Source organism: Neltuma alba, unplaced genomic scaffold (assembly GCF_004799145.2).
Source record: "Neltuma alba isolate B1F8T4 unplaced genomic scaffold, ASM479914v2 tig00011249_pilon, whole genome shotgun sequence".
Taxonomy (NCBI): domain Eukaryota; kingdom Viridiplantae; phylum Streptophyta; class Magnoliopsida; order Fabales; family Fabaceae; genus Neltuma; species Neltuma alba.
The window spans coordinates 415,920-432,817 of record NW_021635966.1 but is presented as its reverse complement, the minus strand read 5'-3'; the positions used below and the strand labels follow the sequence as shown (position 1 = coordinate 432,817).

The 16,898-nt window shown below is 31.8% G+C and overlaps 2 protein-coding genes across 2 annotated transcripts; both read right to left on the bottom strand.

Annotated features, from left to right (window-relative positions):
• Positions 1–3,536: 3,536 nt before the first annotated feature.
• Positions 3,537–4,501, bottom strand: LOC114762989 (transcription factor WER-like). The gene is made up of 3 exons (XM_028952584.1): positions 4,369–4,501; positions 4,128–4,257; positions 3,537–4,032 (listed from the first exon to the last, which is right to left on the bottom strand). Exons 1-3 carry the CDS (start codon positions 4,499–4,501, stop codon positions 3,537–3,539), a joined length of 759 nt encoding a protein of 252 aa, XP_028808417.1.
• Positions 4,502–14,396: 9,895 nt separating this feature from the next.
• On the bottom strand, positions 14,397–16,508 carry LOC114762988 (transcription factor MYB13-like). The gene is made up of 3 exons (XM_028952583.1): positions 16,376–16,508; positions 16,107–16,236; positions 14,397–14,886 (listed from the first exon to the last, which is right to left on the bottom strand). Exons 1-3 carry the CDS (start codon positions 16,506–16,508, stop codon positions 14,397–14,399), a joined length of 753 nt encoding a protein of 250 aa, XP_028808416.1.
• Between the last annotated feature and the right edge of the window lie 390 nt (positions 16,509–16,898).

The window sequence follows — 16,898 nt, the reverse complement described above, 5'->3', positions numbered from 1 at the left end:
GTTAAATATGTTCTGGCTGGACGATAGTAATTTGAAAAATAGCCGAAGACTTTATTACGCTGCGAAGACTCAGAAAGCCTCACTGGAAATTATGTTTGAATAAATACACACACACGCACGCACATGTACATAGATTCACACGACTGTAATGGAGGAGACTGACGAGGAATGAAACCATTGTAGGGCTTGATCAAGACATGAATTATTATGTGTTAATTAGCATCCTCCCTATTTCGCGAGTTTGTGAAATATACAAATAACAAATGGAAACATTTGTGAAAACTAATTTCCATGCTCGTCCATCGTCATAAGGATGAACATTATAATACTCATTACAGTGGTGAGATTTAATTGTACCGTTTCAATATAATTTCACTGTTCTACATTTAAAATTTTCAATAGATGGTTTTTAAATAAAAAATTATTTTAAAAAACAAATAGTTAAGAAATATTTTTATTTTAAATTCGGTAAACATCAAAATATTAAACTATTAAAAATATCAAAAATAAAATTACATTGAATATGAATGGTCTAGATTTGATACACCTAAGCTAAATCCATCATTTGTGTGGCTCACTCGTAAAAATATTCTTATTTTGTGCTTTCATTATCATCGCAACTAGTAATGCAAATTGGACAGGAAACTGAGAAGAGGAGTTTCATCAAAATTTTAAATTTAGTGGTTTCCCACAGTTATATATGAAGCACCTGAAGTCTAATCCACACTCATCACAGGGACATTTCAGTTCTTTAGGCGACAATAACACATAAAGGATAGGGTATGTATCTTAATTCTGTTATGTCTAATTATTTTTGATAATATTTATTTCAAATCCAATTAATCACTATCAATATTTTTTAATTGATACAAACCCCCCCCCCCCCGGGGCCTGCACGCATGTCAAAGCATCGCTTGTTTTAATAGCTGATATGATCTACTGGACTCTGTTTTAGTTTCAATTTCGATGTTTGCAGTTTGCTGTTGTTGCGTGGCTTGGGCTTCTGGGCTTAAGGTTTTGAACCATTTTATTCAAAACCACACTTTTTGAAGCAAATTGGGTTTAACAGATATTTTTACATTTAGTAATAAATCTTTTCAATAAAGTGTCCTTTTTTACAATCAATTTAGAAGTTAGTGTTCCAAAATAAAATTCCAAATTGTAAAATCATAGCGAAAATTTAAAAGGAGGTCTAAAAAAATGTAATTATTAAGTACGAGCATCGTACATACTCACGATCTCTTGGTTCAATTTCACATCGAATTCGTAAATGTAAAAGATTAAATTGTTGTTTAAAGTATTTATTAAAATGGATTGAAATGAAATGTGCTTGCCATCGGATAAAAATGAAAAAGAAGCTTAAGGAGATACCACAGTGTAATTTACACTACAACTCATCTAGGGGCTATTTCAACTAACTTTCTTTTCTCTCAACACTTTTTTTTTTCCATTTATTTTTTGCGTCAATGGCAAATGCAAAGTTGGGTGTTTCAGTTTCAAAACCAGAGAAAGTTATATCTCAATCTGTCCATGATACACTTGCTTGTTCAATTCAATCCTTGTAAAGAATTTATCAATGATAGACACTACGAAGCTCTAGGATTGCGCGCCCCTGTAAGATCAAAGCTAGAAAGCCAGAGTAATGCTTACACATAATACTACAAGCGAAGGGCTGAATCACGGGCGCTTCTAAATCTGAAAAAGACTCCGCAAAACCACGTTGTTATGATCAAGGGAGCTGGTTTCAAGTCCTTTGGTCAAATTAACGATCACAATCGGAAAAGAGGATTGAGTCCAAAAAAAAAAAAAATCGGAAAAGAGGATGGGAAAGAATAGGAGAGGTTCCATGCTGCTCTTCTTCGCCCCCTTTCCCTATAATAATTTCTTACCGCCTTATTAAAATTTCTCCTCTCTTTTTTACCCAATCAAGCATAATTCTTCATTCAATATTAAATATAAAAATGTTTAATTACTTAAAAAAATGGAATTATTAATTTGTGAAAAATACAAATTAATTTTCTTAAAATATCTTTTTTATCACTTATGTCGAGTACTACCAACTTACAAGAATCCTTTATATTTTAAGAAAAGAAATTAAAGAAAAAAAATTAAGATCTTATATTTATATATGTTTAGTGTCAAAATAAATCTTTCAACTAGATTTTACGTCTAGAATTGGAGGAATACTAAACTTTGAAAAAAATGTTGATAAACGGTAGTGCATCTTTCTTCTCCATATCCCCATGGTCCATTACACTGAGTTTAAAATTATTAAGCTTGTTTTATGGTCAGGGATGGGATTTACGCATTCGAGTTTTTCTGTCATGATTAAAATAAAGATGGTTTTTTTTTTTTGGGGAGGGGGCTACATTTATATATTTAGTATCAAAATAAATCTTCTAACTAGCTTCTACATCTCTTTGGCCCAAAAAAAAAAAAAAAACTGGCTTCTACGTCTAGAATTAAGGAATCAATTTCAATGCTTATTCTCTTAATAAGCATTTTAAACTCATTATATCTGGACCATCTATATCTAATTTGAAGAATTTAAATTTAAAGTCTTTAATTAATTATTTTTAAATAAAAAAATATTTTTTAAAAATGATAGTTAAAAGATTATCTCTGTTATAGATTCTATACATATTAAAATAATGGCTAAAATATAGATTTGATCCTTTAACTTTTTATAAGATTTCAATTTAGTCCCTTAACTTTAAAAGTATACATTTGATCCTTTAACCCTAAAATCATCAGGATTTGAAGATGATTTTTTGTAACAATCATGGATATTTTGAAAATTAAACTTAATATGTTAGCATTTAAAAATATTTTATCAACATTTAAGATCTTAATGTTTTTATTTTTAAAAAAATTTTAGGATTAAAAGATTAAAAGTATACTTTTTAAATTAAGGGAACAAATTGAAACTTTGTATAAAGTTAAAAAACAAAAATATACTTTAGCCTAAAATAATTATTTTGGATAAAAAAATAAAAAAAATCAATTCTAAATCATTATAAATAATACAGATTGATCAGCGCAGGTGTCTACCCAAATTGGCTCCATGGAATTGGAGGGAATATTAGACTTGTCTTGCGTTTTTTTTTCCTCCGCTCATTCGAGTTTTTCTGTCATGTTTAAGAGGGTGTTTGGTACACCAATAAATGTTTTTAGGAAGCATTTTTTCACAAAACGAGATAATCTCTTTCACATATTTACTTCATATACTGTAAAATTACTATTAAAATTATGGTTTAGGTTTTATCTAAACACCCCTAAAATAAACATGGTTTTAGAGAGAGGGAGGGAGAGATTCTGGAAGAACAAAGAAGAGAGAACAGGTCACCGATCGAGTAAAATTCACCACCAGCACAAATACTCATGTCTGATCAATTTGTGGCTGGTGATCCTGATCTTAATTATACTCTGCTCCGAGACGCCATTCATCGGATAAAGACGAAACGAATTAAGAAGAACAAACGAACTCCAAATCTGTTTAGTATCATCCCACTAAACGTCTTCATGAGAATGACAGCTTAGAAAAACAAGAGCGCGCCATCAGATGAAAACATGTCTCCGGCGCCTTCAATATTTGGATAGCAATATTCACTGTATATATCTTCTGATATAAACGGTTCAGTCCAGAAATCGCCGCTAAATTCTGGGAATTTACTAACTTCCTGGCAAGCCCCGCTATTATATTCTTCTGGGGAATTCTTAGTGCTAGATTCTGTATCAGTGGAAGGCAAGAAGGAAGCAGAGTTGTCTTGACCCGCCTGCGTCGACGACGTCGTTTCCGTACAGTCCAGTGATGAGCTTTCAAATATATTATTCAACTCACTCACAGCCTTCACAATATCAGATTCTGAATGCTTAGTCATATTATTATTGTTACTTCGACCTGACTTGTTGCCTTTCACCTCAGAATCACTCTTTCCTCTGTCCCTCGACCGCCTCTTCAGCTGGCTGTGCCAATGATTCTTTATATGGTTGTCTGTTCTCCCAGGTAACTTCTCAGCAATCAGGGACCACCTGTATATAACATTTGATTCACAACCGTGAAACTCGAAATTCCCCCAATCGGAGGTGTGAGAAATATAATCAAAGTACTAAATAAGATTTCATACTTGTTTCCATGTTGTTCGTGTAGTTTGAGGATGATCTCCTCCTCTTGTGGAGTATAGTTCCCACGTTTCAGATTTGGTCGCAGGTAGTTCATCCATCGAAGCCTGCAGCTCTTTCCGCATCTTGCCAAGCCTGCAATTCCACAATATATATATATATATATATATATATATAAGTATCACAGAAAGACACACGCCCGTTATATATATTTAGAATGAAATAAGATCAAAGGTGAAGAAATACCTGCTAACTTGGGGAGTTGGCGCCAGTTTGGATGGCCATGGGTCTGAATATAAGATATGAGCTTCTGGTCTTCTTCTTCACTCCATGCGCCTTTCTTAACTCCGTTAGCGTCAACGAAAGGACCTCTCACCATTTCCTATACTATTTATTAACAGTAATTTTAGAGGTTGCAGACAGCTATGTTATTCTGATGCCAAGTTAGCTTTTGATCCCTCCAGATCAGCCCCAGATGAAGTTATATATAAATTGCCCCGAGTCTGAGCACATATGAATGGCATTATCCTATTGCGGCTTTGAACTTGTAAATGCCTGGCCCCACAACTTCCATATGCATCATTATTCATTACCAAAGCGATGTGAGTTAAACGTCAACGTTTAGAGGTGGCTACTTTTTGGAGCGACTTAATAGTTAATATAAGTATTTTTATATAAATTGAAATAAAATTTTTTTTTTACATATTTACCTGTATATATTCTATAAATCATGATAAAAAAGTTAGTTTTGAAGGCTCTAATTGTCATTCAAAACAAGCCGGTGTCCGTGATAATAATTTATAATTTATCATTGAATTAATTATGAAGACAGATTGATTAAGATGATAAAGACCGATATGCTTACCTGAAGATGTGTGCGCGTAATTAGATCTTTATTACATTATATATGTGTGTGTATGAGGACACTGGAGGAGGAGGAGGAAAATTATAAAGGATAAGTATTTCATCGGAATATCAAAGAGATTAATACCATCTAGATCATTAATTCGTTTGAAGTATGATAACCTAATTTAATCCGAGTGCGGGTTGATTATTGATCACTTTACAATGCAAAGAAAATTATTAAAAACACGAAAATAAAGTTGTCTCGAGCTAATTTCACAATGCGATGACGAAGCTGCTTTTACATAGTTTAATGTAATATATAATTATATATAGCTAGTTTTTATTGGAGAAAATGTCACGGTTGAATATTTTAAGTTATATTAATTTAATTAATTAGTCCTTTTTGTTTTTATATTTTGTTTTTTTTTTTTAAACTAGGAACTGTAAAGTAACACGCGAAACCGATTGAAGACGTCTCCATCATGGATGACTGGCATCTTTGAGAAAAGCAAGTGTGGCTGAATTAATATAAAATTCCTTCTTTATGGCATTTGTGATTTGGTGTTATCGTCGGTTTTCTCCACATTGATGTAAAAGAATTACTGTAATCAAATATAATTTATTGTTTTTAAATTAGAATTGAGCGCGGAATCAATGGAACCCACTTTCGATTTAAATATAGATTTCAAATGGGCAAGTTACACGCTAGCTCCAATCATTTTCTACTATTTGTGGCATCTTTTTGGACTGTGATCAGCAATTTAATTTTGCTCCAATAATTGCAAATATTTTTGAGTGCTTATATATGCACTCTCTTATTACCTATCTACTTCTCTTGTCCTATTTATAAGTAACTTCCAACATGCTTCACATAAACTAAGAAAAATCTTAAACTTTATTAATTCTCATTTAAAATTTAAAAACTTTTCAATTTTATTATTGTGTAATATACATTATACCTTATGTAAACAAAGTCAACATAATAATAAACGAAGGGCAAGATTGTATATCCATACAAAAAATTTCTCTCAATACCCTATAAATACAATAACAAAAAAATATTTTTTTTCTCTACTTTATAAATAGGACTAGAGAAGTAATTTGAATTAAAAACATTAATCTAATATTGAATAATAATGAAAGAATAATTATTTAATTCCTCTAAAATTTGAAATTCTCCATGTGACGGTTTATAACTATTTCTTTTTCTTTTGCTTTTTTGGCCTGAAATGGTTTATAACTGTTTCAAATGCTTTGATTCAGCAAAATTTTATAAGTCACTTTCAACATGCTTAACACAAAACAAGAAAAATCTTAAACTTTATTAATTTTCATTTAAATTTTAAAAACTTTTCAATTTTATCCCTATTTAATATACATTATACTTTATGTAAACAAAGTCAATACAATGATAAATGAAGGATAAAATTGTACATCCATGCAAAAAATTTCTTTTAATACCTTACAAATAGAACAAAAAAATATCTCTTCTCTTTATCCTGTAAATAGGACTAGAAAAGTAATTTGAATTTAAAACATTAATCTGATTTTGAATAATAATGAAAGAATAATTATTTAATTCCTCTAAAATTTGAAATTCTCCATGTGATGGTTTATAACTGTTTCTTTTTTCTTTTTTTTGACCTGAAATGGTTTATAACTGTTTCAGATGCTTTGATTCAGAAATAAGCTAGTGGGTGGCTACGCGGACAAAAATTGTTGAGGGGTCAGTATATTAAATTAAAGTATTTTGATTACCCCTCTGGTTTATATTAATTACATAGATCTCCTCTTTATTTTAAAAATATACAGTTTAATCCAATTACTTAACACTATCAGGAATATTCTAAAAAGGAATTTAAAAATATTATTTTTAAGTAAAATTCATATTAAAATAAATTTTATTTACTATTTTATCTCTCATTCTAATAAATTTCTAAATTATATTTCTACAGTTACTCAAATTTTATTTAGTTAAGGCAAACATAAAAGACTTGATTAAAAATTTAACTAATTGTTTCAATAAATATATATACTTGACTAAATATGTTTATAAGTTTTTGTAAGAAAGATGTATTTAAAATTTTTGAATTATAACTTTAAATAATTTATAAAAAATTTTAAACTTATATCATCTAAACTTTGTGATAAAAAAACTATGTATTTTAAATATGTTTTTTCAATTTAAAATAAATGAAAATAAATAATTTCTAATGAATATGATAAAATATTAAAATTACAAAATTTTATGATTTAGATTGAAATTAATAAATTTTATGACATATTAGAAATTTTAAAAATATATGTATTATAATTATTTTTTGATTTTATTAAAAATATTTTTTAAAAATATAAATGCCTAAATAATTATTAAGTTAAAAAGAAATATTTTGATAAAAAAATAATTTAAAATCAAACTTGACGTTAACTACTGATTTGGATGGATGTCAATAAAATTTTAGATATAAAAAGATAATTTGTGTATTATATATTTTAATTTTGAGAGAGATTTATATACACTTTCAAAATAGATAAAAAAAATTCTGTAAGTAATATGAACTAAATGGATGATCAATGTATTTTACCCTTAAAATAAATTAAATTATGTTGGATAAGTTTTCAAAATTCACGGGTAACGTGGAGCAATAATATTAAATTAATTTATTATCCCATGACAATCGTAGGCTAAGCTGTGATGAGCTTCGATGACGCTTCCACAACGCGACAAAAATAAGGTCAGCAACGTCGACGTTAGCGGATGACGTCCTCAGTTTCCATAAATTTAATATTGCTCAATCCTTATCATGGAAGAAATTACTATCAATTAAATATTCTAACCCGTGCCAGATTAAAAACATCGTTGATAACGTTGATTCCTGGAGCGAACCTACTACTGATGTCATGAACATGAGTGAGGGATACACCAGCCTGTCAAGAAAGAATCATTTGACTACAAAACCACATCACATTTGTAAAGTTTTATAGCTAACAAGTAAGACACCTTTTACGAGAGTTGACATCCTAATAACTCCACACTATCATATAGGTGCTATCAAATTTAAAATCATTGATTTTAGTTTTAAAATTTGATTTCATTTTGATTCGTTCAAAACATCTAGCTCCTGAAACAGTATTTTTAATCCTTAAAACTTAGGATAAAAACCACGAGTTTTAAATTTTAAAGATTAAAATTAAAATGAGATCAAATTTTAAAATTAAAAATAGTATCAATCGTTATGCTAATGAGGAGATGAGATTTAATAAATCCTCTATGGACAATATTACAATATCTAAACATCCTTTTTCCTGGCAAATCCTCATTCATAAAAAAATTCATACTAGTTCCACAATTGTACTCCCTCCATTCCTTATTATAAGAGATATTTGATACTTATAGCATGTTCCTATATATAAGAGACACTTAAAAGTTATCTCTACTTTTTTGTGTTGATTTCCTATTTTACCTATATTTATTGTTTCCAACTCACACTCTCTCCCCTTCCCACTTCTCTTTCTTTCAATAATTTAATTGTTCTCTCTCATGCTCTCTCTCTTTATTAATGAGGGCATTTTTAGGAAAAAAATTATATTTTTTACACATTAATTGTTCTTAACTAATTTTCACTGTTTTTTTTATCAACGTAATTCGGTTATTTGTCTCTTATAATAAGGAACGGTGGGAATACTTAGCAAGCATGAAGCCTAGAACTTAATTTCCCATAAAACTTTGATCCAGTTTCCTTTAATTTAGAGTTGTGAAATTGATGGCTTGGCACTAAACTACCAAGGAACAAGGGAAATTAGATCTCATAAAGTTCAATTCCTATTCTCAACCCTTCACCAACATGAGTTCAAAGTTTCCTTTGTAATTTGTGAAACTTCTTAGCAGCAGCTCCATTCCGTGCGGCTCTATTTCATTATCATCCATTCACACAGTAATTCCATTCATTTTACATACTATCTATGATTCTTAGTATAAAAATTAGTTGACTAATTTGAGTAGATTAAAAAAATTAGTTAAATTAGTTATCTGTAATAAATAGATGTTGTATTTTTTAAAATATCCTTGCTAACCAAGTGTATTGGCTAGAACTACCAATATTACAAAGGTTAACTTGAAAAAAAATAGATAAATATAAGAGACAAAGTGGATTGAATTTTTATATTTATGAATCAAAATAAAAGTAAAATGAGTTCTTATATTAAATACAGGAAATAGTACTAATTTTTTCTATTCAACGTGAGTCATTCAATTGAACTAAATTAAAATTTGGAACCGTAATAATTATAGGGAGAATTACAATGAGGTCCCAAGCAAGAAAAATAATTGAAAAACAAATCCTAAAAGTTGTCATCTCCACTATAAGACTTGTTATTATAGACTGTTGAAGTTGTTATTGAGATTTTTTGGTAATTATTTCTCTTCTGTAAGATTTGATTATAATTTCCCTCTAATTATATTAGTAACACGTGGCGGCTCGCAAGACGCAAGCATCCATCGTCAGAAAGCGAGCCTCGCTCGCTTTTTGATGATTATCGACACGTACGAATTTATACCCTTAATTGTGTGAACGCAGACTTCGAATGAAGGATACTTCAGCGAAATGAGTGGATGACATATATAATAAAAATGTCAAATTGTTAAAGCTTAAATGATTTACACGTGATAATTCCGGGGGGCTATAAAATCGGTTTGATAGTTTCATCGGGTAATACAACAGTAACATACTCCCTCCGCTTCATAATTAAGTTTTGGAAGACAATAGGGTCAACTCGTAAATCGACCATGGCGGCCGCGGCCTGACCTGGCGTGTAGTGATCATATGATTATTGATTCCTTCTGATTTTTAGAGATCATAATACTGAGGAAACCTTGGAGACAACCGCTTATTGCTGCACTAAATACTAAAACAATTCATTCTTACATGTGAACAAACCTTACCGATCGAAAATATGTGAGAAAACGCTTTTTTTCTCTAAGAATTTTTCCAGGAAAGAACGCCATGATATAATATTTTCTAAACTCTCATGGGGAATATTCGATTCTCTCATATCCAAAGCAGAGTGAACATCAAAGTACGTGGATGCTTTCATATGAAGAGTTGTTCTCTGCTGCTCCATGTAACATCAAGAGATTGAAGGGCTATTCCAAGAGAGAAAATATTATATTGCACGAGATAAGATACTCGTATGAAAGCAAAAAGAAAAGAGATACTAGTAGAAACAGGAAAAGATCAATTGATAAGAGTATCCACAACAGTAAAAACGGCGTAGATATATCTGCGCATGCCGACCTAAAAAGTCCTTTTTTATAACAAAACAAGAGAATAATTTTTCTAACCTGAACTAACATTTCAATTGTACATATATTATATATAGCAGACTAGAAGCAACACGTACAGACTATACTATTATCAATCCGCATTTTATTTTACACTATATTGAACACCACTCCCTCTGTCCCTCCTTATAAACAACAACTACAATTTTTCTTTTATTTCTAAATATAAGCAACATTTGTAAATTGTGTTAAATTTTTTTAGAAAATTTCCTGTTTTAAACTATTAATTACTTATTTTAATATTCAATATATTTATCATCTCGTTTTCCAAACTATCATCTCTTTCCATCACACATTCTCTCTCTTTCATAATTCTTTTTATTATAATAATTTTTTTATTCTCTTTCTTATACTCTCTCTCCCTACAAATAAAGATATTTTAGAGAAAGAACTTTTAATTTTTACCTATTTATTGTTTTTAACAAATTTTTTTATCTATGTAATGGAGTCATATGTTACTTATGAAAAGGGATGGAGGGAGTACTATTCAAATGTACCACAGTAATTACTAGATATAACTAACATTGCAATAAACTATATAATGGCAATAAAATTAAAAGACTTTCAATGAAAAATATGTCACATTGCCATGCGTCTAAGAAGAAAAACACGCTGATCAAACTTTCTTTTCCATGTTCTCGGTAAAAACAAAAAAACAAAAAAAAAACTTTCCTTTTACATTTCTGGATTCTACATTTCTCCGATGTCAAGAATAGTCGACTTCCTGAAACAAATTTTTGTTATTTACCGACGTGTTATGACGCTTTTTAATGACCGCTAGTTGTCCCATTATTACAGGAAAAATAACTTTTAATTTGGACGTTGGTTATGTGGGATTAAAAGCACAGTCCAAAGCGTAGCCCGAAGAAGCCCAACAATAAAAAGCCCAAAAAGTGGTTTCATAGTGCTGATGCAGATGCAGTGCCCATTCTATGACAGAGTATTCAAAGGGCTACGGTCCATTGGAGTTGAGAAAATTCTTCCCCTGTAGCCCGCCCGCACACCGCCTCTGCCCTCTATATAATATAATAGCCGTATCTTGCTCTCTTATGGATAGAGCCGGGAATATGAGTTGGATCCACAGATCATACCTGCTAACCCGTCAAAAATAGCGGGTTAGGTTTGGTCTTTGGCCAACTCGCTACCACCTGAAAAATATGAGCCCGCATCGTCACAACCCCAGCTCACCAAGGGAACCGGCCTAATTTTTTATATATTAAAATATTGGGAGGAGGTGGACTAGAATTCTGGAAAGGCAAGAAAACTGAAGTCCTACTAGCTACTACCGTCAAAATCAATACTGAGCCAGCTTCAAATGTCATCACCATTAGAGATAATTAGATCAAAATGGTTATTTATTGTTGCATGTTGATTTTATTAGAAAATTTTATGTTTGAACTTGTGTTTTTATCATGTTTGGACTTTGGACTCTGGACAATCGTATATTTTGTGTTTTAATGTGTTGTAATTTTATTTGAATGCTTAGAATAATTTAAATCATTTTTTTAATTTTTGATTATTTATAAGAAAAAATTAAAAAAAAATCTGATAGGTTGGAGGGTTAAAGTTATCAGAATACCAGCCTGCGCAGAAAAGGAGCATTTGAGCTTGACCCGTATGACCCGCAACCCGTCATGGGCCAACCCGTAACTTGGGGTTGGCCCATTTTACCAGTCCTACTTATGGACAAGGCAGATACAATAAAATATTCATGAGCGACAAGTATACTTGTATGGACAATTCGAAATATGGTAGGATACTAAATGTGATAACTTTCCTAGCTAAGATTTAAATTTTGATTTGTCACTTCTACAAAACCTTTGGTAGAGCTGATACTTTCCTGCCTTAAAACCTTTGGGTGCGGTTTAATTTCTCTCCACTGAGGTTTCAGTCCACTACGCCTCCTCTTCGGCTCTATAACAATCGTTTGGAGCAAACGGTAGAACGCAATTCAAATGGATTGTCGTGGGTGGCTACAAACTTGAATTCCAAAATTACAGAAAACCAAGGCGGATCCCACGCTTTTACAGGATGATATGAATATATATGTAGGGCCCGCAAAATATCAGCAGTAAAAATATCTTTTCGTCCAGAATAAAATGTATTTATAAATAATCAAATGTTACTATTTTACACGATAAAATTATCATTCTTAAAACACCATATAAATTATTTCTCTGATCCTATTTACAAAGTAAAGTGAGAATTTTTTTGGGCCTATTTATATATTACATCATTAAATTTTTAATATGAATATACTATTTTATTTTTGATAAACTACTTCCCTAATCCTATTTTATTTCTTGAGAAAAGGATAATTTTATTGTGTAAAACAGTAACATTTAATTATTTATAAATAAATTTTGTTTTGGATGAAAATATATTTTTACTACTGGTTCTCTTAATTTTGGAATTCAAGTTTACAGCGACTCACGACAATCCATTCGAATGGCGTTTTGATACACTTTCATGCTTTGATCTGGAGACGCGACGCTTTTTCATTATTGCCTGAATTCTGTTGCATGCGTGCTCCGTGCTGCCAATGTTTCTTTGTTTCGTCAGCCGGCAACATGTAAGCACGAGTGCTTCACAATGTCGGCAACAAATAAAGAAATTTTTTAAAATTTAAAGGATTAAGGTGTAATTTTATCCCAATCTTATTTTCTAGGTGTAATTTTACCCTTAATCTTTTAGTGGTGCAATTTCAATCCTGATTTTTTTTTGTGTAATTTTGCCCCTCATGGTCAAAATTGCACTCAAAGATCAGTGACAAAATTACACTCTAAAAAAAAAGATCAATGATAAAATTGCACCTGAAAAATAAGATCAGGTGCAAAATTGCACTACTAAAAGATTAGGGGTAAAATTGCATCTGAGAAATAAGATCAGAGTCAAAATTGCATCTTAACCCAGATTTAAATATGAATACCAATAATCATCTGCCACAAGTTTAAAGCCAACGATTAGTAATATTCATTCCAAATCTGTCTCTTCGTACGCTTACTTGGAAATCATCGAAGAGGCTAGTCAAAATTTTTAGGTAGGTCGGCTACCTATATCCATGGTTGCATAGGGTGCTTGGATGAAAATCAAATTATAGTTTTAAAAGTGTTTTTACGGTATATGAAATAAATATATAAAGAAAGCTGTTTTGTTTTTACAGAAAAGTGCTTTTACTTTTTCATCTTGCCAAACATCTCTAAGTATTTTGAGTACGTAAGTGCCAAAAATAAAGTAACCTATGCGCACACACACACATATATATATGAGAGCTTGGGACACAGAATCAGGAAATGAATTCCATCTGTTCTTCTTTCTTTGTTTTCAAGGTGATACACGGCACCCACGTATATAGAAACAGTAAGTGCCAAAAATAGAGTAACCTACGGCTTCCTTGCTCCCATGCAAAACTTCGCTCATTCTCATCTTCATCTCTCAGTCAGTTCACTTAAAGCCATTTATGAATAAATACACGTACTTAATAATAAATAATTATGTGTTATATATATATTTATATAGGCTGCGAACTCTACTCTGTATTAAAAAACTACATAGTTGGCCGAAGAATATGTATCCAAGTGCAGACAATAGACTTCAATAATTTCAGGAAACCAGTAACCAGCAATTACTGCAAAGCTCTCTTAAATTATTTGTATATATGAGAACTTTCCGTTAATTTATGAGGTGAGTAACTATCTAGCTAGCTTGTTAATTATCCTGCAACTTTCGTTGGGAACCAACCAGTGACAAGAGGACACTTTGTTTCTTCTTCCCTAAACATCGAATTCATTAGCTTTAATCTATTGGATATACAATTCATTATCAACCATACAACACAAAAGAAATATGTGGAGTTTTAATTAAACATAATACATATAGCACTCCTACCACAGCTTCTCGGCTTATTACGCATTGAATACATATCACATCTTGAGTCCCCAAAAAAAAAAAATTACATATCACATCATCTGGAAAAGGAGGAAAAAAGTCGAACACACAACAGTACATATTAATATGGAAGTTACATACCCCAGGGGGAAATACATTCTATTGGGTAGGTTTCTCCGTTCACTATAAAATGCCTTCGTCAAAATAAGCCATGATTGTTTTCCCAGAGATGTGCATCGTATTCGTATTCAGGGGACAAAGGTAACAATGCTTCCTGAGGGACGTAGGAAAAGTCAAACATGTACGGCTCCGTCCAAAAACCACCACCCATAGTCTCAATGAGCGCATCTGGCGTAGACAAGTTATAACAATCTTTCCCAACCAAACTTTCATTACTGCTGAAACCACCAGCAGTATCTGTGGAAGACTCTTGGAAGGTACTTGAGTTCTGGGACTCATCTGCTATGGAATCACATTGTGGAGAAGGAGCAGTGGTTGTACTGATAGAGACTGATGAGTCGATGAACTCTTGCCTTGATTCAAATGAAATTTGATCGCTTGATTTGAGGGCTCTATGTTCTTCATGCGCAACTGAGTTTTCTTGAACCCTCTTCTTGAGATTGGTGTGCCAATGGTTTTTTATTTCGTTATCAGTTCTTCCTGGTAAACAAGCAGCAATCTTGGACCACCTAAAATTCAAAACGACCATAGACAGCAGCATTCGTCCCCGGCCGACATTTTACAACAGGAAGTTACGATTATGCTTAGCACTAGATTAAAATTTTAATGTTAAGATATTTTAAATTCGATATTAAAACTTTATATATGTTTTATTTGAAATTTCAATTTATAAAGTGTGGTCCTTAATCATCTCTTATATATGTAACACTCTGCTTAATTAATAATCACTTCTAAGACTTGCCTCAGCATACTGGTTTACATATTCTTTTGCCAGTACAAATATGGTTACCCAGTAGGTTTGTTTGTTTAGTGAACAAATTCTTATAGAGCGACACAGTCTGCTAACACTTTCTGGCTTAGTTTTAAATGGGATGTCAAGATCAAGGTTTTGGTAGAGAGACATCATTCTGGGTTTTTCTTTTTTGGCAGGTTAGAAGAGTAGCTTTGGAGGAGTACCTGCAAGGGCACGCTTTTGTTTGGAGCGATACTGTTTGCTTTCTTCTAAAGATACTTATATACATTTAATTCAGTCTTTTTGCTAATCATCAGTTGCTTTATAATGAGTAGTAACACTTGCACCTTGGACTATTATGTAACCTTGTACGGATATAAAGATTATATTTATTTTTCTCTCATCATTAACCATACATCCATACTCGTGCATGCAGTATGTATGTATATGTGAGTGTTTTTATCTGTGTACTAATTTTGGTCTATTCTTCATGTTTCCTGATTAGTTTGGTCTTCAATAAAATTGATGCGGTGCTGTTTCGGATGAATGTATAGGATGAGAACATTGGAAATAGACTTTGAATCGTACTGTGGATTCAATTTCAGCCATAGAATTTTTGTATCGAGAACTTAGATTTTATAATTAATGTAAGACTCCATTCATTTTTGTCCACCACATTAACTATTTTTACTTAGCGCATTCCTATTTACCATTTTTTTTTTCCAAATCTAGATGAGCAGGATGGATTTGGGATCTCTACACAAAAAATACTTAAATGCTTTGGAGATAATTTTTTCCTCACGTACAATGTAAAAAACTTTTTTAGCTGATCCAGACTAATTTAGAAGTCAATTGTCTCATTAAACAAAGGGTATTTTGGAAAAATGATCACAAATTATTACTCATTGATTATAAATTAATGACTAGCTTACCTTATTTTTCGTAATCTCTATGAGTTAAGTAAGAAACTCTTGTAATTAAAACTGCAGAGAGTACCTATTACCCATTTTTTGGTGAAGTCTGATGATAGTGTTGTCTTCTTGTGGAGTGTAATTCCCTCTTTTGATGTCTGGTCTTAGATAGTTCATCCACCGAAGCCTGCAACTCTTTCCACACCTCGCCAGTCCTGAAAAACCAGTATTCATTATCAGAATGGCTGAAGCAAGGCGACCAAAGATGGATAGATTGATATGGAAATTCAGCAAACCGATCCGCAAGAACAGCAAATGAAGGTCGGATTAAAAGCTAATTAATCAATCAATTACCAGCAAACTGGGGGAGTAGTCGCCAATTCCAACAGCCATACCTCGTAACATAAGCAACCAACTTCATGTCTTCTTCTGGTGTCCATGTTCCTTTCCTGAGGCCATTTTGGTTGCTGTATGGGGTTCTCACCATCTCTCTCTGTGCGTAGAAGTAGTTTAACTAGGGATTAGTTTGTTTATGTGCCAAGTTTGTGTCTTTTTAAAGTGATTAGTGATAACAACGTTTGTGATTATGAAACACACATGTACTGTGCGTTCGCAGCTAAAACGTGTCTCACATTATTTAATCGATCGATCCTTTGGTTTGCCTCATCACACAAATAAGCTAAGAGATAGAATGAAGAGAATCTTTCAATCTGGACGAACTATCATCGGTTATATGAATCAAGTCAAATTAAGTTCTCGCATTGGTTGAATGCATAAAAATATCAACAGTTATCAGCACCGTCATCAGCAGGGTGTGGTCCCAACTAACTACTTCTACTTCGAACGCTCGAATCTTACATTTGAATAATGAAAAGAA